The 27,378-nt window shown below is 45.7% G+C and overlaps 1 protein-coding gene across 9 annotated transcripts in view; it reads left to right on the top strand.

Annotated features, from left to right (window-relative positions):
• Nucleotides 1-27,378, top strand: part of PTPRT (protein tyrosine phosphatase receptor type T) — a 943,168-nt gene that overhangs the window by 583,557 nt on the left and 332,233 nt on the right. For all 9 annotated transcript variants that reach the window (XM_081096943.1, XM_081096945.1, XM_081096948.1 and 6 more), the window contains exon 8: nucleotides 15,609-15,905. In XM_081096943.1, coding sequence (XP_080953069.1) covers nucleotides 15,609-15,905 — 297 coding nt within the window. The remainder of the gene's footprint in view (nucleotides 1-15,608; nucleotides 15,906-27,378) is intronic.

Here is a 27,378-nt window from a genome sequence, read left to right on the forward strand (position 1 = left end):
TTAGACTGTCGGCCCTCAGACCTAAGGGTTGTGGGTTTGATTCCCAGCATGGGTCTGGGCCTGGGCAAGAGGCAACCAATAGATGTGTCTCTCTCACATCTATGTTTTCCTCTCTCCCCCTCATTCCCTCCCTTCCACTCTTTCTAAAAAAAAAAAAAAAAAAAAAAAGAAAAAAATATCCTTGGGTGAGGATTAACAACAACAACAACAACAACAAAAAAGTGGTTGAACTCTGGCCAGTGTGGCTCAGTTGGTTGGAGCATCGTCCCATACACTGAAAAGTCACAGGTTTGATTCCCAGTCAGGGCACATACCCCGGTTGGAGGTTAGAGTGCCTACCGATGGATCCTTGATTCTCTCTCATATGGATGTTTCTCTCCTTTCCTCTCTCTCTAAAAAATCAATTTTAAAAATGTGGTTGATTTTACTGCACCAAAAGCAAAGGATTTTTATTCAACACATATTACCATAAACAGAATTAACAGAAAAAAATCTAGACAATACCAAGCATTCCTACAAATGAGGAGTTAATTGAGCAAAAGAGATGAACTGGGAGTTTACAAAGATAAAAATTTAAAAGGCTAATGAATGTATGAATAAATTATCAAATCCATTAATATTAGAAAAATGTAAATTAACATAGTAATGGGGAAAATACCTTGTAGGTGATAAAAATTTTTAAAATTGGATAATGCTAATTGTTGCCATGGACTGAGTCCACAGGAACCTTCACATACAGCTAAGGAGTTTAGGTGCAACTCTTCTAGAAGCAATCCAGGAGCACTTTGTTGAATTAAGTTTATACATACCCTATAAGTCAGTCAGTCCATCCGTTCCCAGGACTATACTCCCCAACGAAAGCCACACAAATCTAGGAGGGCTTCCTGAGGAGGTGTGCTGCAGCACCATTTCTGGTTGTGATGATTTGGAAACTGCTTGTCCCTCGTGGGAGCAGGTGGGTAAATCAAGGAGCACAGACGCCATGGAACATGGTGCAGTGATTGGAGTCATGGACTAGGTGCACAGCAGTGAGGGTGGATGCCAGAGCCGAGTGCTGAGTGATGTAAAGGAGCTCTAGGACGTTCCAATTTACATAATGATATGCATGCATACTAAACAGTGCCTTGTGTTTTACAAGAATTCATTCAAGCAAAGGAACGTATGTGAACTATGATGTGTGTCTATTAAGGAAAGGCAATGAGAGTGAAGAGAGTGGATGAAAAATATAGAAATAAGCAGAACAATACAGAGGGCTGTATTCGTTTCCCATGGCTGCTGTAACAAGTCAACACTGACATAATGGATTAAAGCAACACCATCACATTATTCTGGAGGTCAGAAGTCTCAGATAGGTCTGCAGGGCTGTGTTCCTGGGGACTTTCAGGGAGGACCTGTCCCCTTGCCTTTTCCAGTTTGTAGAGGCTGCCTCAATTTCTTGGCTCATGACCCCTTCCTCCATCTTCAAAGCCAGCAACATAGCAGTCTCTTTCCTCTCTGACCTCCTGCTTCTCTCTTATAAAGACCCTGTGAGCACATCTAGCCCTCCCAGATAATCCAGGATAATTTTCCTTAACTTGATTGCATCCACAGTGTTTCTTTTGCTACATAAGGTAACAGGTTCTGGGTATTAGCATCCTTAGGGGGTAGGGGCATTATTTGGCAAATCACAGGAGTTTTGATGTGAGGCAGAGGATACTAGGGTATGTATTGGGGTATGGTCTGAGCCAGCACTGGGAGGTGAGGGCAGGAATGATTTACCTGACCAAATGGGCTGGTGGATCTGAAGGTTCCTATGGAGATTGAGAAGGATTTCAAATGCCAGTGTGCTTTCTCTTCTGCCCGTCTTTCACAGGGACAAATCACATCATAGTCCACATGGAGGTAGATCAGGAAATGGCATACACTTTGTCTTATAGCAGAATCTTCTGGCTCCCCAAAGGTCTGACCCAAAGTCAGATTTCATCTATGCTACATGAAAAAGTGCAGGCTGGTCAGGTTAACCAAAACATAAACTCATTTGTTCTGTGATAGTTTGGGTTATCATTCAGCCATATTCACCTCCCCCACGCCTACTTCACCACAGTGGGAGGAATGGCCGCATTGGTGTTCGTCTGGCTCAATGGCTTACTTTGATGGATACGGTGGTAGCACACAGGACATGAGGGAGGCCTTCAGAGCTCTTGCATTGGTTAGCTTGGCTCTGGTGCATGATCCTGGAAAGCACCTGGCCTTAGAGATGAGCTCTGGAATAAACACATGGAGCAGACCTGGCCACAGTCCTCAGCCTGGAGCCAGCCTGGCTGAGCCCAGCCTAGGTTAGACAAACAGATGCAGGAGCTCAAGAATAACTGCCTGTTCCTGTAAACTACTGAGTTAGGGGGTATGTTATCCAGCAGTGTCCCACTAATAAAGGAGCACATAGAGTTTCATTGCCACCTCACAAGAATCGTAACTTCCCATGTTATAAAATCGGGGCTCAAAAGGGTAAAATGATTGATTCAAGGTCACACGTTCATCAATAAATTTTGGTGGTCAGGAGAGAGAGAGAGAGTGTGTGTGTGAAAATATTGGGCACATGAGCAACACTATTTGCAGATGGAGGGGAGGGGAAACGTAGGAAGGGCCTTGTGACTGATGACACTGACAGGAAAACATTTTTCAGGGGCAGCTTTAGAAGGGGAGTTCAAAGGTAAAAATCAAGGAGAAGGATGCTGATTTCTTCACGATTCTGATGTGAAGAATTATCATTTAGTGGCTTATGCACAAGCCTGTGCTATGATTGTGTCTCACGATGTCATGGTGAGGGGCCACCACCCCCTATTAAAGGGGTCAGCCAGGAAACAAGGCGTACATTTTAGCCCGACACCTTTGCTGAGAGGTGCTCAGCGAGGCCAGAGCTCGCTTCCCAAATGAGCGAGGCAGACAGTCTGAGGGTGGGTGGGTCTTCGATCTGCTGTCCTGCTGTCCCCTCTCCCACTGGGGCTCTCTTCTTGGGTTTTGCCTCCAGGTGACTGCAGTGGGCAGCTCTCACTTTGTTGCATGCCCTTTCTCATTGTCTAGGTGAATCCCCAATGAGACGCGACAGAGAATAAGCCTCCTTTCACTGACAGTGGTCTTTGTTTGAAATTTTCCCCTCAATTTAATGATACTCTTGTACATTTCAAAGAATAACGCTTTGGACGTCATCAAAAAGCTTGGTAGGCATTTCCGGGGTTGCTGACACAGCGGGCTCGTCAAGGTCCAGCAGTCCCGAGTCTTGGCTACAGATTAATGCCGTTCCTTGGGAGATCAAGGATGTCCTGGGGTGGGGTTCACAGTTATGAGTTGCCTCAGCTTTGAAAAGCCACAGATCTGAATAAAAAGCCACTGAGCGGGAAGGGAGTAGTAGTTCTGGGAGAGGGGCTATCAGGGCCCAGGAGATAATCCTTCAGGTTGTTTGTTTTACATATTCTGGAAATAATTCGATTTACCCATGGCTTCTCATCAGCCTCGCAGTGATGGCAAATTAGCTCCACCAAAGGCTGTTCCTAATTCCAGGGCCCATGCTGTTCTCGGCCAATGTTCCCGAGGAGAAGGGAAGTGCTCAGAATGCTAAACACCTCACCTGGCCCAACACTAGATGGCTTCTGCCCATCACAGATATTTCAGGTTTATTCTTTCTCCAGCCTCTATTTTTTAATTCATTTTTTTCCCAATAGACAAGTGGACTTGCCATGAATCAAGTGTGAATTGAAGTGAAGCCCGGAAGATGCAATGTGCTCGCCTCCTCCTCCCCACTCCCACCCTGAAACTCTTCTCCTTTCTCTGGAAACTGAAGCCATGTAATTGAGAAATGGCTTCTCTCTTTCCAACCTGATTTCCTCTGCCACCAAAGTAATTTTTAAACATCCGAAAGCTTTTCTTTCCAGGCTGCAATCTTGTGCCTGTGTCCATTTAATTCCTCCCGCTATTTGAGCCCTGAGCAGTGGGCTTGGTAAGAGGTGCAGCTGATCAGGCTGCTGCTCAGCTCAGCTCAGCTCAGCAGCATCCTGGTGGCTGCTTCCGGGCGGGGCAGAGGCCAGAGACCCAGGTCTGAGCCAGAGCTGAGAAGCAGAGTGTGGCCAGCGAGGCCAACAGGGCTAACCAGGCAGAATGGATAGGAAGGGTGGGGCCGCAGAATGTTCATGGATTTCAGACAGTGGGATCTGGCCTGAGGCAAGGCCTACTTCAGAGATAAGTCACACCGAGTTATTTTAACAGAGTGGATTGCCTATAAAAATTGTTAATAATTGTGGTTCTCAACTGTGTCGAGGCAGCCCCGGACACCATAGAATTCATGAAGGCACCACGGGAGGGCATTTCCATTTTTAACTTTAAATGATCATGAAACACACAGTGTCATCTGTGCGACACTGTACAAGCTACTAAGTGGAGGTGGTCCACCGTTTCAACATGAGGTTGGGCTCTGTTGCTTTTGGTGACATTATGCCCCTCAAAGCTGGGCTTCTGGTAGATGCCATGAAGAAAGGCAAGTATTTCACAAAGATCAGTGTGGACCAGGCGACAGCGTCGTGTCTCATCTCCATCCAGTCTGAGAAGTTGTTCAGTGGTCAACAGATGCACACATCCCATTAGTGAGTAATTGTGCTTATTTAAGAACGGAAGTAAACTACTTTTCCTTTGATTTGTGTGTACTGTTTTCTCAAACCGTTGTTAGGTTGTTAAGCTGTAAATACTTAAGTTGCTTGGTCTAACTAATGAAGGAAACTGTTAGGTATTTCTTTGGTTAGGAACCTATGAAAAAAATGACCAAAATACCAAGTGCACCATGAACAGAGAAAGTCTGGAAAGCTTTGGTTACCTACATGTAAAGGATCAGCTAGGAAACCGAAAAGGTGAAAAGAGAACAGGAGGGTGTTATACACGTAGCAGCTTGGGAAGCAGGTATTGGTAAGGGCTGGAGAGAACAGGCTGGGATTATGAATATTTGAGGATTGGAAGAGGTAGCGCTTTTTGGCTGATGCTGGTATCTCTGAGGTTCTGCAGTGAGGCTGGCTCTTTAAGTGTTGGAGAAACTGCAAACTAGATCCAACTGTTGTGACAGAATGGACCCCCAGGGATAAGTGATGGTGGAGTGATGCCAGCAAACTATTTCTCCTCCTCAGCCTTGCAGGCTCCCTCTATCGCCTCCTGTTGGCAGAACTAGCATAGAGCCAGGCGGTGGAGCAGAGATGTGGTTTGTTTGAACCACATATATTTAATTTTTTTTAAATTTACAAATACACTTGACAGTCAATATTATATTAGTTTCAAATGTACAGCATAGTGGTTAGACATTTATCCAACTTACGAAGTGATCCCCCCAATAAGTCTAGTGCCCACCTACCTGGCACCATACGTAGTTATTAGAATATTATCAACAATATGCTTTATATTGTACTTTACATCCCCATGACTATTCTGTAACTGCCAACTTGTACTTTTTAATCACTTTACCTTTTTGCCCATCCCCCTTCCTATTCTACCTGGCAACCATCAGTTACATCTATTTTTAACACTATGTCCCCAACACTCAGTCTACCACCCCAGAGGTGCTCAATAAACATTTCAAGATAAACTGTGTTCAGAAAAAGAGTAAGAACTTCAGTGTAAATGAAGAGGAAAGATCAGAAAAGGTCAAGGAGCTGGTGGCAGAACCTAAAATCAACAAAGTAAAGTTTTAGGCACAAGCTTCCCTGAGCCCCTAATCTCCCTTCCCTGTTCGGTTTTTCTCTAGATCACTAACTGCCCTCTGACATACTGTGCAATCTTCTGATTTATTTGATCGCCCCTTCCCACTAGAACATAAGCCCCTGAAAGGCAGAGAGAGTTTTTGTCTCTTTGGTCCACTTCTACATCTCTTATGGTGCCTGTACCTGGTAGGAACTCAAAAATATTTATTAAAAGATTGAATTTTTCCAGTGTAAAGAATGCTCATATCACACTGTTACAACTGTCTTAGCTGTTACTCTCACTTCTTAGGAGTGGGAGGAGGGGTTGTTATAATCTGTAACACCCAGACTGGCCTCACCCATCACTGTGTAGAGGTGTGTGTGTGTGGTTGTGCCGGGCGGGGGGCGGGGTGGGGGGGAGCGCGGGGTGGCGTGCTACCCCTGTGGCCTGCCCACTCCTGCATCAGAATCTCGATGGCCCTTGCTCCTTGATTCTTGTCTCTTGGATGTGAAATGTGCTGCCTTGTTCGCCTGGTGTTTAACCTTCTGACTGCTGGCCCTCCCTGCCCCATTCCTCCATACCTTCACCTGTTAAATCCTATCCATCCTTCCTCTAAGGCCCCTTCCTCAGGACAGCTTTCTTGGTCTGTATATGCCACATGGCACTGCTGGTGATTCACTCTCCAGTAGTTATCAGGGGAATGTTATGGTCGAGCTGTAGGTTAAGTTAGTATAACCCAACGCTGCCAGCCTTCTAATTAAAACCACACTGGTTAGGGAAGATCCTGGGTAGTCCAGTCAAAAGCCCCAGCAGCGGTTCTCAACCTGTGGGTCGCGAACAATGAAAATACATCCTGCATATCAGATATTTACATTACGATTCATAACAGTAGCAAAATTACAGTTATGAAGTAGCAACGAAAATAATTTTATGCTTGGGGGTCACCACACATGAGGAACTATATTAAAGGGTCTCGGCATTAGGAAGGTTGAGAACCACTGCTCCAGAGGCAAAGCTACAGTGCCCAGGTACTTCTGATGCCTTGATCAACAACCTTTATTTTGCTAATTATCACAGGAAATGTCAGAAATTAGTTGTTGTGGTTGAAATCAGGGACCTGTTGCTTAGCATAATAATAAGTATTATAAATGGACTCTAATTGGTAAAGTGGAAGGTCTCAATAATATGTGGGTTGGCCAATTTTTTAAAGTACTTTCCAGACTTATGCAAAGAAGAGGAACCCAAGAAGTCTTCTAGCCTTTAACCCTAGGATGGTGTCCAAGCCAGGATTCCTAAACAGTCCTGTGTCGTCCATTGGATGAGGGGATTCCTGGTTTTCTGATGTGACAGTAGCTAATTGATTTTGCCCCTAGAACAAAGGAGGCAAATTACAGCCTGTGGCCTTGTTTTTGTAAATCAACTCTCACTGAAACACAGCCTCGCTCACTTGTGTGCGTATCGCCTATGTCTGCCTTTGCACTACAAGGGCAGAGATGAGTGGTTGCAAGAGACTGTCTGACCCACAAAGCATAAAGTATTTACTGTCTGCCCCTTTACAAAAAAAAAAAAAATGTCAACTCCTCCCTGAGAATACTGTCATAACTGCCACAGGTGACCTTCTCATGCAAGGTAGTCACCAGCTCACCTACAAGGACAGATTGCTGGGACTACGTTGACATTTATGGAATAAATTGTTTGACCTGCTTTGCACCTGCTCACTGATAAACAGTGGTGTAATTGATGCTCATCTGTGTAGGAGACTTTGCCCCGAGACTTGCTTTTATTATAACCTAATAATGCAGTTGTTGGGGAATCATTAACCTTAACTCACCTCCAATTTCTTTGGTGGCTTCTGGTTTCTATGCAAAAGAACGTAAGGGTTGTGCCCGAGCCGTGATGAAATTGGCACGGCTGAGTTTCTGACGCGAGGCTGTCTTTCTGCCAAGTGCTGCGTGAAAGCCCCGCGTGTCCCCTGCCAACGACTCATCAGGGGGCATCCTTCCATCCTTCACAGCTGTCTCTGCATCCCCCTCTAGAACATGAGTCTCAGGAAGGCAAGAAAGTGTCTGTCTCGTTCACCTGTATCCCTCGTGCCTTGCCCATCTCAGAAGTACAGGACATGTTTGTAGACAGGAAGGGGTAGGTGCAGCAATATCTGAACCTAATTGATTTTTGGACGCTTGCTAAGTTGGTTAAACGAATGAACCCAGCCCTGGACTAGACTGAGAAGCAGACCGGGGTCCACGGTAACCTACAGGACTCCTCTTCTACCTCAATGGCTCGCCTGCCTCCCTCCCTTCTGGAGGTGGGAGTTGTATTTGAGGGAGTGTAGCTGTGCCAGGGGGCTTGGTGGACACTGTCTCCTTAATTCACCTCGTAGCCCTAAAAGGCAGGGAGTGTCATTCATGTTTTACACACGAGAACAATGAGGCACAGACAGGGATGGGATAGGGCTTTGGGTCCAGGTGATAACAGAGCCAGTCTTTTCAGCACATCAGGATGCCTCCATGCTCAAAGCGTCTTCTTTTGTTAGTGAGTAAGCCAGTGGACGTGTGAAGGAGTTACCTTCTCTCTGGCCTTGCCACAAGGGGGTGACAACCAGGTCACCTTCTCACAAGGGGACATGTTCCAGCATCAGATGGTTCTGGTTGTCGGGATTGGTAGGACCCAGAGGCCCTGGACTGAGACGACCAGCATCCCCAAAGCCTCGGAATCCCTGTCCTTACCTGCCTTCCTAAATGTCTGTGGTGATAGTCAGCAAAGTCCTGTCCACCCGACATCTGAAATAAAGTACAGGGGGTGAGGGAAAGTAAGCAAGTGAGTGGGGTTTGGATGATGTCAGAAAGAAGATGGATCTTAATTTAGTTCCCTTTCCCTCTTTTTCTCTTCATGCGTCATTTCCATGCTGAAATTGCAAATTAATGTTCACATCGAACTATCTATCAATGTATTACTGCTCTTGTAGTATCAAATTATGTTGGCAATAATGTTTCCAGCTGTCCAGGATTCCATTGCAATTTAATTTGAAAGGAATTCAAATTGCATCTCCAAATGGATTTTAAAAAAATTAATTTTAAGTTATCCACCTCCATATTTTCAGCCCCGTGCCCCAAATTATCTCAGTTTAGGTTCAGCTTTGAACAGTACATATGTTACAGCCAACTCCACATGCAAAAGATGAATACGTGGAAAATTCATGAATTGGAAAGCTGCTTTGCTGTTCTTTTTTAATAAGATGTTCTACCTTGATTGAGGTCATCAGGAGATTCCACAGCTATTGCCTTTGACAGCAGGGATGGAGACTGGGTCCATAGAGAACAAAAAAGGCTCGAAGTCTGACTTAACCACACGGTTATCCTTAACAATTGGAGTGTGAAGAGAGCCCTCATCCCCCCCTCCCTCCCCTCTTCTTTCCTTATGGCTTTTCCCCTGCAGTACATTAGGGCCATCATTCTGGTTTGGTCTTCAGTCATCCCCTGCTTTCTGTATTTACTCATTCTTAGATATATTTATTTACTAAACAGCTAGATGTTCCAATTATAGAAACGAAGCGATCTAGGGGATAACAAGTCAGCAGGGGAGGTGAGCATGAAGCAAACAGAAACCTGCAGTTTGATAAGAGCAATGGAAGCAGCATGCCAGTGTGTTCAAGGAAGCAGGTGGTGGAGCAGGTATTGACTCTGCCCGGGCAAGAAAGGCTTTTGGACAAAGTTACAAGGAAAGGCTGGCATTGGAGCTGGGCTTTAAATATACTGAATAGGAGTTTGCCCTGTGGCATCTCAAGCACAGGGAAGAACATGGCAAAGGTGTGGAGGTGTGGACGGGCTCGGGATGCATTACTGCTTTAGGAAGGGCTCCAGGAGAGAGCTGTGGGAATGCGGAAGGGGACTGGGAGGGAAGAGGGTGCATGTTGGGTTCAGGTATTAGATCGACAGCAGTGCTTTAGCGAGACCCAAGCAGGAAAGGGGAGACATGACCAGACTTTTGGAGGACCAACCTGCCTTCAGAGGCAGCTGCAAAAGCAAAGCAGCCTCTGAAACCGGGAGTCAGTCAGTCACACAGACAGACACAGACACGTGCACGCACATGTTCCTGTCCCTACGTGTGCAAGGACACAGCTGGGCCGGGACTGCGAACACAAACACAGGCCTGTGGCACATCCCTTCTCCTTTCACCTGACTCCGTCCTCCCCACAAAGGGCCTCAGGCACATGTGTCCAGAGACTTCAGTCCTCATGTTCAAGCCTTGTCCCCAGACAGCCATCCTTCGGTCACCCAGTGGGCCTAAGGGTGCACACATGTGGAATACACCTGATCTTGAAAGGGCAGACCGCGGAAAGGTTTGAACAAAGCTTCACGCTGAGTTTGAAGCCACTGGGGCAGGGAACTCGGGTGTCTGAAGCCTGTCGGGAAAGGGAACACTTTGAACCACCGACTCCTGTCCAGGCGGCCACAGCAGAAGAGGATCGGAGGGTCCTTACTGCCCTGGGCTCAGGACAGGCCCCGTCGCCAAGTCTCAGGGCATAGAGCGTGTGCACGCAGAGGATAAGCTATTCGTTGTTCCATCAGAGGATGATTTTCCGGCTCCCAGATGAGCCACCCTCTCTTCTGCTGTGCTGTCTGCCCTCTCGGTGGCATGCATGTAGGCTGTTACTCAAGAAGGTCGTGTGGACGGGGCCTTATCTGGAGGCAGAAAGCATCGGCTCCAGACTTGGACGTATTTACACAGAAAAAGTCAATTCAACAAAACCAATCTCCACTGAGCACACAGGCGTTGTCAGCAGTTTCCAGCCTGTTTGCACCAACCCGGACGGAAAGCTGAGCGTCTCCCTGCCGCAGGCTATTCCTGGAGCGGGAGCGGGGTCTGGCGGCCGAGGTTTGGGGGGTCAGATTGAACGTGTGAATGCCTCCGTCACACTAGTTCTCAAGGCTAGTTTTCATTGTCTGGGATTTTAGGACATTCTCTTGCTGGAATGCAAAAATAGACACGTTCCCCTTAAAGATTCGGTGGCCTGCTGGAGGCTACGGAACGGGACGTGGCGTTGGAGGTCTGGGCTCAGCTCCCAAGGGCAGATCGCCATCTGTTCCTCTCGTTTTAACAAACATGAACTAGCCCTCAGCAGACCCCGTGCCATGTGCTGGGGGCTCTGGACAAACAGAATGGGTCCCTTGCAGCTGGGAGGAGTGATGAGTAACTGAACCAGCAATTCCTAGAAAGCATGACAAGTGCTGAGTGGGCTGGACATCTGTGCAAAGAGCCTCGGGAGCCCAGAACCGGGGACCTGGCTTGTGGCCCTGGGTACGTCATGTTCCTTCACTGGCCTCCATTCGCTAAGCCAGAGAAGCATTCTCATCCTGCAGGTGCCTTCCTAGCCCGGGCTAGTGCTCAATAAATAGCCACGGCCTCTCCCGTTCTGCATGGGAGCTCTCGGACTTACAGGACACAGCCTGCTGCATGGTGTAGCCCTCCTCCTTGCCCTGTGCGTATGCTCTGAGACTTCCTTGGCCTCTTCATCTCTGCAGTGCGGAGTACCCTCAACATCCTAGCTCAAGGCGTGATAGCATGTGGACATATTCGCCAAGTCCCCTTTGCTGCTGGTCACTGGGTTCCAGGCGGTATCCCCTTTGGCCTGAGTGAGTCAGGCAAACCTCAGCCCTTTCTCGAACCCACGGGAAGTCCAATCACAGCAAACCGTTTTTGCTGTATTCTGAGGACTGTATGGGAGATCCAGGAGTCACACACAGAGCAGTCACCTTGGGCTCCACCCAGCCGTCTTCCATCTTGATCACCCATCCTCTCCTGGTCCATCCCAACAACCCAGGGAATCCACTTTCCTCCTTCTCCGAGGCCTGAGCACCACTGAGCCCAGGGCCCTGGGAATGCAGCTTCTATTCCCCTCCACGCGAGGCCCGTCCATCTAAGAGGGATGCCCACTGTCAGGCAGAAGCAATTCTCTTCTCTCTCTCTTCAGTTCATTTTATAGTCATTAACAGCCCTCTGAGATTAGCGCAATAATTTTTCCTTTATAGATGACGGAGTGGAGGCTAAGTGCTGAAGTGCCCTTGCCCAAGGTCACAACGCAGCTCATGAGCGCCAGAGCCTGGCTTCAGGCCATGCTCTGTCTGGCTCCGCGGTCCCTGTGTGTCTGAGGACAGCCAGCCACCGGTGCGGTGGAGGGAACAATGACTGTCCCTGTGCCCTGGCCTCCAGCTCTGGGAGGAAGTCTCCGTGCTTGGTGGCAGGCGTGCAGCATCTCTTGCCCTCTTTGAATAGGTGCCCTGCCTGCTCCTTCCTTTCGGAGAAGCAGAGAGGTGTTTGCGTGCACACCTGCACAGGTGAGCGAGGGGGAGAGTGCTGTAGTAGCCGGAGAGCAGATGAGAGGACAGGGCAGTGGTCTTTGCCCCCTGCGGCGACCCCAGGCTCCTGAAGCTCCGGCCACTCCTGCCTGATGGTTCTGGGCTTTCTCACAGTATCCTCCCCAGGCCTTCCCAGGCCCTGATGGCTGTGACATGCCCCTTGTTCGTGTCCTTCCCCTGGTTCCAGTCCCTCAGGGTGTCACGGTGCAGATCAGACACAGAATCACAGGACCCTCATGAACTTCAGATTTTACCATGTGGCTCTGAGCACCCATTTCAGCTCATAGACCTTCGCTTTCCTCTAGGGCAGTGGTTCTCAACCTTCCTGATGCCGCGACCCTTTAATACGGTTCCTCATGTTGTGGTGACCCCCAATTTCATTGTTACAAATTGAACATAATTAAAGCATAGTGATTAATCACAAAAACAATATGTAATTATATGTTTTCCGATGGTCTTAGGCGACCCCTGTGAAAGGGTCGTCCGACCCCCAAAGGGGTCACGATCCACAGGTTGAGAACCGCTGCTCTAGGGTGAGGCAAGGACCAGCCTGCCCTCACAGGTCATGGTGAGACTTACAAAACAGGGCATCCATTTGACTGGCAGTTGCTGAGGTCCCCTCTTTGGGACCCAGGCTGGGCATGGCTGGAGGGGGAGCAGAGATCATCTGCTCTCAGGAACTTACCTTCCACTGGGCAGAGGCAGTTTCTAAAAATCTGTCACAGTGCAGCCCTGGCTGGGTGGTTGAGTTGGTTGCAGGCTGGGTTCCTGTTCAGGGTACATACCTATGTTGTGGGTTTCCCTGTCAGGGTACATATGGAAGGCAACCGATCAATGTTTCTCTCTCACATTGATGTTTCTCTCTCTCTCTCTTCACCTTCCTCTCTCTTGAAAAGCAATAAAAACATATCCTCAGGTGAAGATTAAACACACACACACACACACACACAAAAACCTGTCACAGTGTAAAGTGATTAACATATAAGGAAACAGTTAACAATATGAGAAAGCAATAGCCAGACGTCTGCCCAGAAGTGCAGGGGGGAAGCCTTCACAGTGGAAGCAAGTGAAGGGGTTGAAACACCAGGGGGAGGAGACGGGCAGCCAGCAGAGCAGAGCAGAGGAGAGAGGGGGAGGGGCGGGATGCCCTTCCCCAGGTGCAGGCACAGAACCTGCCCACACCCTTCCCAGGCCCCTCTGTCAGGCACGTCTTCTTACTTTGCACACTAGGTGTGGGGACAGACAGACACAAGTTCAAAACCCAGTCTGCCATTTGGTAGTCTCGCTACTCTATACAAGTTCCTGGACCTCTCTGGGACTCAGTTTATTCGTCTGTAGATGGGCTGGCAGTCCCTCTCCTATGGTGTCACACGATGATGCGGATGACAGAACTCAGCACTGTGGCTGCTGGCCATCAGAGAGTGTCTGTTTGTCTTGTTTGTGCTTTCAGCGAGTATTGGAGATCCTATAATTATATGTAACATTATATGGTATATCTTAAGATATCTGACAAAATGGGGTGTCAGCTTTGGACTTCAATGAGGCTTAAATGTTCCTGTTCTCAGTCACTAATGAGAGGGAGAGGGAGCCCGAGGGCACTCACCCCCTCAGGGCCGGGCATTGGCTTTGAAAACCCACCCTGAGAAGGAGTGTTCCATGGGCTCTGAGCAGGGGTGGCAGCCTCCCTGCCAGGGCCGTTCTGGCCTCTGGACAAACAGAAAGGCTCCAGCTGGGCGAGCTGGTGGGGATGCCCGGGGGCTCCCAGCAAACAGCCTCTCGCGGTCCCTGTGCTGGCACATGGTCCCCGTGCCAGTGTGAGCTTTTAAGCCAAGCAGCAGCCGCCGCCGCCACACCGGATCATAACCCCCCCCAGCTATGGGGACCGCACTTTCCACCTTGCGTTCCACGTGGGCTCAGCACAGCGGACCTTCAGCAACAGCTTGTTCAATGTCACAGTTTCAAAGTCATCCGCTTGCTTTTGGGAGGCTGGCTCTCCTTTACACAGAGGACCCGTGAGCATGGATAACTGGGCTGTGAGAGTGACCGTGAGCTCCTCCATTGAGCTGGGGCCAGGCTGCCCACTGTCCCCAGCAGTGCGCGAGCAGGTCTGCACTGGCTTGCCAGGCTGCTGACACATCTGGGGATCCTTCTCAAACGAGGAATGCTTTGAAGTGGTTTTGGTAAGGCTCTGGCACAAGTTGCAGACATTTCAGGACAGATCAGGAAACTCAGGGGCATCAAGACCCCTCTCTCCCTTCCTATGGCTGCATCGGTGCAGAGGCAACCTTACCCTATGCTGTGAGGGGACCAGAGAGATGCTAGGATCCATCATTCTGCATAAGGACGCTACCCTGCACTGTCACTTATAAGACATTCAGAATAGATACAGCGTATGAAACATTATTGTTATTTTTATTACTACTCCTATTACAGCAAAAGAAAAACTGTCGTGTATGGAGTGTGTATTAAGTTCCAGGTGCAATTCTAAATGCTTTGCAAGCAGCATCTCACCTGACTCCCCCTTTTCCTCTGAATGAAGGTGGCTACTATCATCACCATTTTACAAATAAAAAAGAACAACGACCCAGAGATTACATAACTTGGTAAAGTCCTTTGGGGGAACATCTATGGATTCAGTCTCCAGGCAGTGTTAACTGCTGTCACAGAGACTCTGACACAGAACCTGTGGGGCTGCTGATGACAAACGAAGTTCTGTTTCTACTCTAATGAATGCCTAAACCTTAGAATGAGCTTTGCTTGTGGGGATAGAGAAAATGCATTCATTTGTTATCATCTGTTTTGTACAAAAACATCTATTTCATTTGTATAAATTAGGAATAGAATATTCATAATGAAATAATTCAGAGCTCATGTTCTAGATGGGGGCCTGGGAGCAGGGTCAGTGGGAGGGATGGAGTGGGAGACAGCCCGTGGGTAAGAATGCATGGTCAGATCTGTGTTTAGAATGATGTCCCTGGAGGGGCCTGTTTGGGAAAGGAGGACAGGAGAGGAGGAGGTTGAAGGCTAGGAAATGGTGGGTTGCGTTGTGAATGAAAGGAAGGGAAATTCCAAGGCGCAGTCACCGGGTCGCATGCCCAGCGTGTGCACCTGTGTGCGGGTAACTGGAGAGAGGGGCTGGTTTCCCAGGGGAACGGATGGGGCTTCATTGAAGGCAGGTCAGAACTCCTGCAGCCTTCTCTCTTAGCACATCCCCAAAGTGCTGGGTGTGCTGTGGGTGGTACCCAAGATGGTTTTCCGTGGTACCCTGATGAACCCTTAAGAATTTAACAATTTTGCGTTTATTTTGATGGCTAATGTTTATTTACAGCAGGTGATTTATGTTTCCCCTTTTATATGGTTATGGTTTCTTTTAGATGCATGTATTTAAGTAACAAAAAGGAGTTTGATTTATAGGAACATAAATTGTATTCTATGCAGCAAAACCCACGAAGCAGTGGCTGACTGGCTGTGATAGGCTGGAAGAGCTGCTCCCCACTGTTCTACGGGCCCCCCACCCCACCTTCCTGACAGTCTCCTCTTGTGCCTTGCTTGTGTCCGCAGACCCAGTGCACGGCCCGCAGAACGTGGAGATTGTGGACATCCGGGCCCGGCAGCTGACCCTGCAGTGGGAGCCCTTTGGCTACGCGGTCACCCGCTGCCACAGCTACAACCTCACGGTGCAGTACCAGTACGTGTTCAACCAGCAGCAGTACGAGGCTGAGGAGGTCATCCAGACCTCCTCCCACTACACCCTGCGGGGTCTGCGGCCCTTCATGACCATCCGGCTGCGGCTCCTGCTGTCCAACCCCGAGGGCCGGATGGAGAGCGAGGAGCTGGTGGTGCAGACAGAGGAGGACGGTGAGTCAGGGAAGCGCCCTTACTTGGGAGTGGGGGATGTTGGACCTGCTACCGGGCCATGTCCCTCAGCTCTGAGGTGTTTATCCTTCCCACTTCTGTAATCTCCCCTCTGCATCTGCTCTTTTCCAAGGTCTTCAGTGCAGACTATGCATTGCACAACTCCAGGGGGCGCTGTTCCCATAGAACTTGACGTTGTACACAGCCCACCTTCATGACAAACCCTTCCTGACTCCCTGGAAATTGTTCCTTGCAGCCATTCTCCTTGCAACCCCCGCAGACTGTACTTCTAGGTAAAAGCAGCAGTGGGGACTCAGCCTCTGTCACCTTGGCCCCGCCTTCCTGCTTGCAATGAACCTCAACCTTTTGTGGGTCCAGCTCTCCCTGGATTGGCTTCTCCGGGTGATCTGTGTGTTCTGCTTCTGTAAACCTGTTCCCTTCAGCCTCCAACACGGGCTTCTGCCTGCATCCAGGAGCTGTGGCCCTGAGCTTGGCCCCTCAGAAAGCCTCCAGACCTTTCCCCAGATCTGGCTCCATTGTTTCACAAATGCGCAGCCCCTCCCACAGCAGGTAGAATAATGCCGCATCTGAGAAGGTGGACTCTTGTTAAGCAACACATAGGACACGTTGCTTAACCTCTCAGGGCCTGGGTTTCTGCATCTATAACATGGAGATAAAAATATCTCCAGTGCCTTCTAGGTTGTGCTCATAAAAAGGGATGGTATATAAAGAATTCAAATAATGCCCAGCAGATTGTATGTTTTCAATAAATGCCGCTGTCACATTTGCACTAAATCACAGGGAAAAAATATTTATTGGCAAAGGACCTTCTAGCACAGCAACCCGGAAACCAAACACCTGCCCTAGGAAAGCTCCCCAGAGTTCTAGACAACTACCTCAGCTGGTGTAGAAAAGGTGACCCAGATGCTCAAGGAATGGCAGTGTGGCCAGTGCCTGACCTGAGAAGCAGAGGCAGGGCAAGGATGGATTAGCAACTCGTGGCCATAGGTTGCTAGACAGGGAGGAGCCAGTGTTGAAGGAAACCCAGCATGAATATTCAAGACTCAGAAGATGAATAGTAGGGCTTCATCCAGAAGCAGCTCAGGATGTTTGGTTTTTGTCCAGATGCTCTGCCCACTTTGGGCTGCTTTTGGAGGGCTACCTGCATATGCAGCAGCAATTCCCAAGTCCCTTCTTTAAGCCCTGCTCCAACCTCTCCTTTTCTCCTCCTTGTCACCCGGGAAAAAAATTCACAAAGCCTTTATCAAAACAACGTGAGTACAGCAGTGCTTTGAAATTAAATTTTAATTAAGCAGCATTAATAAAACATTAATTCCTACTCTGCAGAGATGTGTGGACATCGTCATATTAAAAACACCAGCACATGAGACACCAGTCCTTAGTCTTATTGCTATTCCTGTGGTCCCGCCTGGGGAGCCACTGGGCTGAAGGAAGGTCTCAGAGAGCACAGGACCCTCTGTCCACCAGGATTAGGTTCCATCCCCCTGAAGAGGGCTCCCGTGGGACTCATTCATCTCAGGACAGGCCGAGGCTGGAGCCAGGCTCCAGTCCATGACCCCCCTCAGGAAGCCAAGGAGCAGCCTCTCGCGTTGAGCTGACTGGACGCGTGCTGCTTTTGTCCCTGTGACAAAATTGTCTTCTGGGGAATTTGTGGGTCTGTCATTTCAGCTGAGGGCCTGCAAAGTAATCCACCGCTGGTGAGAGAAGCTCATGGCCGCGGAGCCCTGCTGCTTCATCTTAGATAGGAGACTAAACAGGCTTTTTATTTTTCCCTTTTCCACAAAAATCTCAGCCAAAACCACAGCTCACTTATTTGGTGGTTCCTTCTCCATCTTTCATCAGCCCACAGCCAAGTGTGTTGAAAGATGAAGACGATGTTGGTGATGGTCTTTGCGACTGCCATTAACTGAGACCTACCCTGCTCTGGGCTCTCAGGGGCCTGTTATATACAATGACTCACACCCAGGATTTCATTTGAAATGTTTCAAAGCTATAGAAAAATTGAAGTAATCAAACAAAGACCCCTAAACCCTTCACCTAGATTCAACATTTGTGAACACTTTGCATAAATATGTATGATACATATGGTAGGGAAATCTTTACAAAAATGCATGTGATATTTTTTTTACTGTTTAAAAAGAAATGGCAGAAATCATGACACCTGACCTCTGAACTCTTCAGCATAGGTGACCTAAGGATAAGGTCATTCTCCTACATGTCCACAACATCGAAGAGCATCTAAGAAATTTAGCATTAATTTAACGATAATCAAATAGACAGCGCCAGTAAGTTAAACCTGACTTTATGTGACAAACCAGCATATGAGATATTTTTTGGCAAAAATGCCACCTGGGTTGGTGGTGTGTACTCTCACTGTGCCATGTGTCGGGGGCCCCCCTACCAGTCGCTTAGATAAGATGGGGACCACCGGTCCCGTCACTGTAAATGCACTCCCCTTTCCCCTTGTAAATCAGCTAATCTGTGCAGTGATATTTGAGGTGCTGTGACTATCCCATCCCTCTAGAACTTTTCAGCCAGTGATTTTAGCACACCTTCACAATCCTGCCCTGAATCATATTAACATTCATATTTATAGAGAGCTCTTCTCTCCTCATCCCCTTCCCCATAGTTAGTATCCCTATTGACTCATAGGTCATTTTTTGACCCAATGTATTAAAATCCAGTACTATTTATAATTCTTTTCAGTGCTCAGATGGTCTCATGTATGGGTAGTGGGAGTCCCTTCGAGTTGGCTCCTGGGTCCTTCTGACATGTTCTCTTTAGTCTTCCTTGCTGCTGGCACAAAATATTCTAAACTGTGCTCATAATGTCTCGGCCCCAGGCCTGAAGTCAGCCACTCCTCTCAGGATTCCTGGGTGCTTTCAGTGCTACCTTTGCACTAAAATATACAACTTGGGTGTGCTCTGCTCGGTGGGGTGTCATTGCCTCTAGTCTCTTCCAGTAAGTAGAGCTGGGGGGTATCATTTATCTTTTTAAATCAAGAGCTCATACTGACTCAAATCCAGCCCCTCAGGAGTCTTCTGCACTTGCCCTCATTCCACTCATATATCTCCCTTTTCCCACAGTGAGAACCCTGTTTCCCAAAACCCACAGATTTTTTTTTTCATTTGCTCCATCCTACTATAAATGAAATAGTTTCACAATTGCAATACCAATCCTTCTAACAAACTAAGTGAGGTTAAAGATTTTCTTTTCAGTGTTTCTCTCCTTAGGCAGTCAAAACATAGTGCTCAAGGTTCCGTCTTCTCTCTACATGGTTATATTATCAATTTGATACTCAGGTTTGTTTGTGTCAATTTTGAGGCTTGCTTTCCCTCTCATCCTTTTTATTTAGTGTCATTATTTTTAATATCAAAACAGGCACATGGTTCAAAAGTCAAACTAATAAAAAGGTGCACTCAGAGTATTGCCACCAACTCTACCTTTTCCCCACTGTTTCTATCTACACCTGAAAGGTAACCATTTTTAAAAAAATATATTTTGTATTGATTTCATAGAGGGAGAGAGAGATAGAAACATCAATGATGAGAGAGCATCATTGATCAGACGCCTCCTGCACACCCCCTACTGAGGATCAAGCCTGTAACCCAAGCATGTGCCCCGACCAGTCATCGAACCATGACCTCCTGGTTCATAGGTGGATGCTCAATCACTGAGCCACACCGGCTGAGCTGAAAGGGAACCATTTTTATTCATTTCGGGAATATCTCTCCTATAGTTTATCTTGCAAAAAAAAAGGACAAACGATTTTTCCTTCTCTTATTTTTTATATAAAAGATAGCATAATAGGTGTACTCTACATCTTCTGGTTTTGTTTACTTTAATACATCCCGGAAATCACTCCGTGTCGCTTTGTGGACTATGTCACTCCTTTGTGGGGCCTCAGCATGTGGCTGTGCCGTCGTGTATTCACGCAGGATCCTATGGACACGTAGGTTGTTCCCATCATTTGTTATGACAAATAGAACTGTAGCAAATAGCCTTGTGCACATGTTGCTTGGTATTTGTGGAGATGTATTTTCAGGGGAAATTCTTAAAAGTGGGATCACTGGCACCAAAGGGTAAAGGCATATGCAGTTTGTTAGATGTTGACATACTCTTCTTTAGACGTATCATTCCACACTTTCACCAGTAACACAGATTCATTAAATCTTACCCCCAAATTGTGAACAAGGAAACAACATTGTTTTTCTTATTTTACAATAAAGAAATTTAGGCTCCCATATAATTTATAATAATTATAAAAAATTTAATTGATTCTGATTAATAATATAGTATACAATATGTAACCGTAATTGATATATAAAATGATGAATCACATATACTCCATATCTTATTTCATTTAGTATACTAAATGTACTTTAATTGTAGGGAAGACTTACGTATCTCAGGAATGAGCACCTGTATTTGATATGCGTTTCCAACAGGCCTATTCACCATGCTTCTCAGGGCACCAGAAGCCAGAATGAGGGTACATGTTGCTAGGGATAGGTGTAGATATGGGAGCATGGTGCAGCCCCTGAAGTCTGGAGAAGAAAAAAGTGAGAAGTATAAAAGGCAGTGACAGCCAGACGATATGTAATGCAGCTCAGAGTCATTTAGTCCAACAGGAAGAAGCTACGCACATGTTAGTATGACCTGAAGGCATCCCTCACTTAGAGCTCAGTACATTTTTGGTGTTTATACAGATGACCTTGAGATATTATAAAGGGTGAGGAGAAATGCAGTTATGGTGTCCAAATGCTAACCGTAAGCTAGGCATTTTGCCGATAGGCTTCATTCGTGCAGTTGCCAAATGCTGTGACGTAGGTGCTGTTGACACAGATGTGTGGAAGAGAAACCTGAGGCTCAGAGAGTGTCAGGAACCTGCCCACGGTTACCAAGTATCAAATGGAAGGGCCCAGAAATATACCCACACATCTTGGTCCTGATAATCCCCCTGACTATCTAATGTACAATCTTATACTTGTTTAAAACCTCCCTAACATTCTCTCTGCTTTATCTGTGTGTGTGCATATAGATGTTTAGTTTTTGCCTGACACATAGTAGGTGTTCATTAACTATTTGTTGAGTGAATATATGAACATCAGAACTTATGCCTCTTTCATGATAGCACAGGGCCCTGTTTATATACACTGTTTAAGAAGGGGAGGCTACATACAATATCCATATCACCTTGCTAGAGCTGATCATTAGCCTTTCTTCCTGCCTCCGAGCTTCATGATATCACATCTGTTGCTTGAAATTAGCTATGGTAGGGATATTTCCACCATGTAAGTCCGCAGACATATTGGTGTTTTGTTTTACCCAGAGAGCTTATTGTGAGACATTCACTGACTCACCACTGTCTAGTTCCATTAAAAAAATACATTTGACATCTTAAGATGTAAACATATATCCAGAAAAAATATTTTTCCTCCCACAAAGCTGGAAAACACAAGTAGATTGAACTTGTCTCAATCTGTCTTATCTCCAGAAGGCTCACTAGCAATCGTATTAATGGTGGCCTATGAACCATTTTCAAATCATTCTGATTTTTCTTGAGTTAGTTCTGGTTCTCTTTATAATAAACCATCCAAGTAACAAAAATGCCACCTGTAATAAGAGGGGGGGGAAATCACCTAGACAGATAAGCAGGAAGGGAAACCTTTGTTGACTGTGAAGGACTTTGTGCTTTTACATAAGCTGGTTTGTTACTTCCCACAACTACCCTCAAGGTCACCATTATTAGCCCCACTTTTCAGAAATGAAAATGGAGGAGAAGAAAGAAGAGAAGAGAGGAGGAACTTCCCTTGATCCTCCTCTGTCTTTCTTTATGTTGAAATGAAAATTTCCCTTAAATTACCACCTGACTTTTAGGTGCAAGAAAACATCTGGTTTAATTGCAGTAAATTTCCATGAACCCACTGACAAGAAGCACAGTTAAAATTAGCAATTTTAGTGTGCCTTTTTTTTTTAAGAGAAAGAAATTATAAAGTAATTAACCTTTGTTGTAGAACTGTGTCAAAAGGATGGAAAGTTCCATGCTGTTAGAAGAAGAAAGGAAATTGTGGAACGGGAATATGTGGATTCATTAACAAATTATACAGGAAAAAAAAGGGGAATACAACACAGAATTAGAAGATAAGGCAAAGAAGGAATTTTCCTCCAAGAAGTCTTTTTTTTTTTTCCTTACAATGAGAGAGAGGAAGAAGAAAAAGACCCAGTTGAAGCAAAAGAGAATGAATCTGCTTCATCGTAAAGGACATCCTGACCTATAGAGGGTGTGGTGTGGCAAAGAAGCCTGGGGCTGGGGCTGGGACTTCCTGACTTTGCCCCTCACAAGTGGTGTGGCTGCCTCGCAGCCTTTCTGAACCCACATGTCACCAGGCGATGGGAGAAAGGGGTGATTCAGAAAATACTTTGGTGACAGAAGGACCTGCTCTATATCCAGGTTCCAGTCACTACTTTGCTATGCAGCCTTGGTTAAATTAGTTGCTGCTACACACTTTAGTGCCCCTATCTGTGACGTGGGGGTGATAATACCACCAGCCACTTTAAGGTGTACTACCTGAAAGTCTGTATGTGAAGCACTTAATGCACTCCCTGTGTTAAGTGGTGTGTGGTCAATATCAGACAATGGCAAGACGGCTTTTTAATCAGATACATAACTAGGGAAAACCAAACCAGGGATCATCACAAAATTTATATTCGTCGTGGGCAAAGAACCATTTTAAAATAACCTACCATACCTCTGTAATCTCGATTTCACCCTCTGTATCTCACCCTGACCATAGAAATGAATGGGTGTAGCAGCGTTCCAATAAAATTTTATTTACTGAACAGCTAGCCGGTTGCCTTTGGCTGCCGGCATAGTCTGCTAACCATCGATCCACACTCCTTCCTTCTAATTATTTCCTCCAGTCTCTGGGCTTTAAAATCCACCTACATGCTAAATATTTCCTCCAGTGTTATTTCCAGGCTAGACCTCTCCCCTGCCCCTGAGAATCGTTTATTTAACTGCCTGTACAACCTAACCACCTGGGCTGCTAATAGTACTCTGGAATTAGACACGTCCAAAGCTAACCTCCTGATCATCCCTCAGCCACCAAAAAACTCACTCTTCCCCCAGTCTTCTCCATTTTAGTGAATGGCCACTCCATTTTATTAGTGGCTTGAGTCAAAAACTTTGATTCCTCGCTTCTATCACATCCATGGCCCTGGCTCTCACAACTCCAGAGAACACCATTCTGTATTCACTCTGATTGGTGCCCCCTTGCTGTGTGGAAGGCAGCAGCCCTGATCACTCCTCACACCCCACCCACCAGTATTTTCTCCTGACTCAGCCTTCAATATAGCAAGACTTTGACCATTTCTTATAGCCTCTACGGCTAGCTCTTTGGTTCCAGCCGCTGTGATTTCCAACCTGGATTGTTGTCATGGTCTCCTAAATGGTCTTTTACTTCAGGCTCTGGCCCCTGTATTCTTCTCAGCACAGCAGCTCAAATGACCTTGTTAAACCAGGAGGCAAATCACATCACCACCCCTAGCAAGACACCAGTGTAACCTTGATATCTAACCCAGACAAACTTATTATGGGAAAAAGAGCAATGAGCTGCAAATGCCCCAAACAAAACATTAACAACCAATCCGGCACTGTTTACAACTAGGAAAAGATTGGTTTGTTTCAGGAAATCAATATTGGTTCAACATTAATTAGTCCATTAATGTAATTCACTGCATTAACAAACTAAGAGAGGGGCAAAAGTATATAATTACTGCAATAGATACAGAGAAAGCATCAGTTAAAGCTGATAGAGGGTAATAACTAAAAGAAACCTGCAAACACCATACTTGAGGATGAAATAACAAAATCATTTTCATTAACATTGGAAAACATGCATGTTATTATCACTAAATATTGTATTGGTGGCTCTGGTTGGAGACAAGAAAATTAAACAAAAAGTAAAAGACTGGAAAAAGATGAAACTATTATTAACCACAGATGCCCTGATTATTTATATAGATAACCCAAAGAAATTTGCACACAAATTATTAGAATTAACAAGAGACTAAAACATGTTTGACAAAGAAGTCACCATTAAAAAAGTCACCTGTATTTCCATTTAACTAACAAGTATGTGGTATTTTTAAAGATGCTATTTACAATAGCAATAAAATATATGGTATTTAGAAATAAACCTAATGAAAGCTTTTAATATGCATAGTATATATAAATGCAGAAAACACTGAAAGACATTAAAGACCTAAATAAAAGGTATACTATGTTTATGGGCAGGAAAACCCACAATATTCCAAAGACATAATATATAAAGAAAAAATTATCTCTCAAATTGATGGTTAATTTATGCTATTTCAATACAGAAATCAGATACTTTTTGGTAATTTACAAGCTCATTTTAAAATGTATATGCAAGAAGAAAAGGCAAGAATAGCTAAGATAGTCCTGAACAAAAAGTACAAAGTTATAGGTCTTGCTCTACCAGATGTTAAGACTTACAAATCTTTCCTAATAAGAAGATGTGGTTTCAACACAAGGATAGTTAACAGATTCCAGAACAATTGAACAAAATAGAGGGAGCCTAGAAATAGACACACACATATATGGGAATGTGAGGAAAGGTAAAGGTAGCATGTCTGGCCACTTGAGTAAATAAATTATTTTCGTTAAGTGGTCCTAGGATAGAGAAGAAGAATTTAAATTGGATCCTACCTCACACCATACATGAAAACACCATTGCAGGTGGGTTTGGTGACATTTTATAAAGTGCATAACTTTAACACTGAAGAAAATTTAAGAAAACATTCTTGTGATCTCAGCATAGAGAAAATATTTTTATGTAAGACTTTTGTTTAGGTTTATTGTTTTTGTTTGGGTTTATCTGGCCCTGAGATATGGATTTAAATGCAAGTAGTTTAAGAGTTGGCTTAGGGCACACTAGTAATGAAGAAAGGAATTGAATCTGACAAGAGAAATAAGCCAATACAAGGCGTGTTATCCTATATAATAAAAGGCTAATATGCAAATTGACCGAACAGTGGAATGACCAGTCGCTATGATGCACACTGACCATCAGGGGCCAGACACTCAATGCAGGAGTTGCCCCCTAGTGGTCAGTGCGATCCCACAGGGAGAGCGCCGCTCAGTAAGAAGCCAGACTCACAGCTGGCGAGCACAGTGGCAGTGGCAGGAGCCTCTCCCGCCTAAGCCATCCCCCAAGGGCTCCTGGACTGCAAGAGGCACAGGCCAGGCTGAGGGACCCCCCCGAGTGCATGAATTTTGTGCACCGGGCCTCTAGTCAAGAAAATAACTGGGTGAATAACTGGAGTTTAGAACAGTGACATTCTAAGTGTGATCCAGGGACTGGCACTGACGGTGCACTCTTCCTGGTTCGTGACAAGACAATTGCATAAATAAAGGTTAAGCTTTTAAAAAGAAGGCGCTTGCATTTTCTGTGTTTTTAATTTCACTTTTACTATTTAATTTTACTTTCCTATTAATTGTGTGTGTGTGTATTTTATAATAGTATCACTCCGTAGTGGGTTGTAAACAATAGAAATGATAATAATAAGCAGCACTGGGGTTTCAGTATTGAGTAGTTTAGGAAATACTAATAGGACATGTCTCAGAATTAACCCAATGGAGTTGTTAGAACACTGGGACATTTAACCATCAGCTTCCTGTCTTTCATTGATTGAAGGATGTTTTGGGGGCATTAATTCTCTGACACTTATTGCTTGCCCTATGTCCATGGTCGGCAAACTGCTGCTCGCGAGCCACATGCGGCTCTTTGGCCCCTTGAGTGTGGCTCTTCCTAAGCCTTAGGAGTACCCTAATTAAGTTAATAACAATGTACCTACTTATATAGTTTAAGTTTAAAAAATTTGGCTCTCAAAAGAAATTTCAATCGTTGTACTGTTGATATTTGGCTCTTTTGACTAATGAGTTTGCCAATCACTGCCCTATATGGAGACCAAGTTTGCTTCCACAGCCTTCAGGAAGGGAGCCAGGGTTTCATAGTAAGCGTAGCTAGCATGTGGGTGGGTTACCAACAGCATGTGCTACTAAGTCTGTCTCCCCCATCCCCCCCAGCTTTTTTGAGGTATAGTTGATACATAGAATTGTATATATTTAATATATATAACATGATGATTTAATATACACTGTGAAGTAATTACCACAATCTAATTACAAAGTCTATCTTTCTCTTCCTTTCTCTCATATAATAAAAGAAAAACTTTGAAGAGTTTATCTTTATCCAAAGGTAACATAATGAGAAAGGGAAGACACAAACCAAGAGAAGATTTTTATAACACTAGAGGCCTGGTGCATGAAATTTGTGCATGGTGGGGGAGGATCCCCCTAGCCTGCACCCTCTCCAATCCAGGACCCCTCGGGCCTAAACCGGCAGCCGGACATCCCTCTCACAAACCTGCACCTCTAGCTCCTAACTGCTCACCTGCCTGCTGCTCAGTTGTTTGGTCGCCCCTCCTCACTAACCCCTCTGCCAGGCTGGTTGCCCCACGCAGCCTGCTGCTCGGTCATTTGGTTGCCCCTCACTAACCCCTCTGCCAGCCTAGTCGCCCCAAACAGCCTGTTCGATCGTCTGTTTGGTTGCGATGGTCGCTTAGCTTTTATATAGATAGATAGCCAATGAAAGGATCAGTCAAGAATATGCAAAGAACCTCAAACTATAAAAAAGAGACTGTAAAGATTAATAGACAGAAACCTCATTTAAATTGGATTTGGGAGGGTCTCTGGGGGAAGCTCTCACACTACATCAATGGTGGATCCCAACAGGAAGAATTCTTTGTTTATAATGGCTCTCCCAACTTCCTCTTCTCTATGAGTTTCCTTTCCTTTGTTTCTCAGGACTTGCATGTGGTTCACCATTAGACCATATATCCTGAATATCAATTCTTCATTGTGTCCAAGTAAATCCATTTTCCTGGAGAAATATCTGACCTCTGTCTGTTTGTTTAGGGTCAACAGATTCCAGATAAATTGCAGTGTTAGATTAACAAAGAAAAAGATAGGAATAAATCATAAAATAAATAGGAGAAAATACAGATGACTATTGATATGATCTGGGGTGAGAAAGAGAATTTGCTTTAATCTGGAATGGAGTGGGTAGAAAGCAAGAGGCCTTCCTTGTGATACAGCTTGATGTTCACAGTCCCACACTCTATCAGATAGATCCTTCTTTTTTTTTTTTTTTAATCCTCACTCAAAGATATTTTTCCATTGATTTTTTAAAGAGAGTAGAAAAGAGAGGGAAAGACAGAGAGAAATATCGATGTGATAGAAACACATCAATTGGTTGTCTCCTGCACACACTTAGACTAGGGCCCAGGCCAGGGAGGAGCCTGCAACAAAGGTACATGCCCTTGACCAAAATCAAACCTGGAACCCTTCTGTCAGCAGGCTGACGCT

Source organism: Myotis nattereri, assembly GCF_964212035.1.
Source record: "Myotis nattereri genome assembly, chromosome: 8".
Classification (NCBI taxonomy): Eukaryota; Metazoa; Chordata; class Mammalia; order Chiroptera; family Vespertilionidae; genus Myotis; species Myotis nattereri.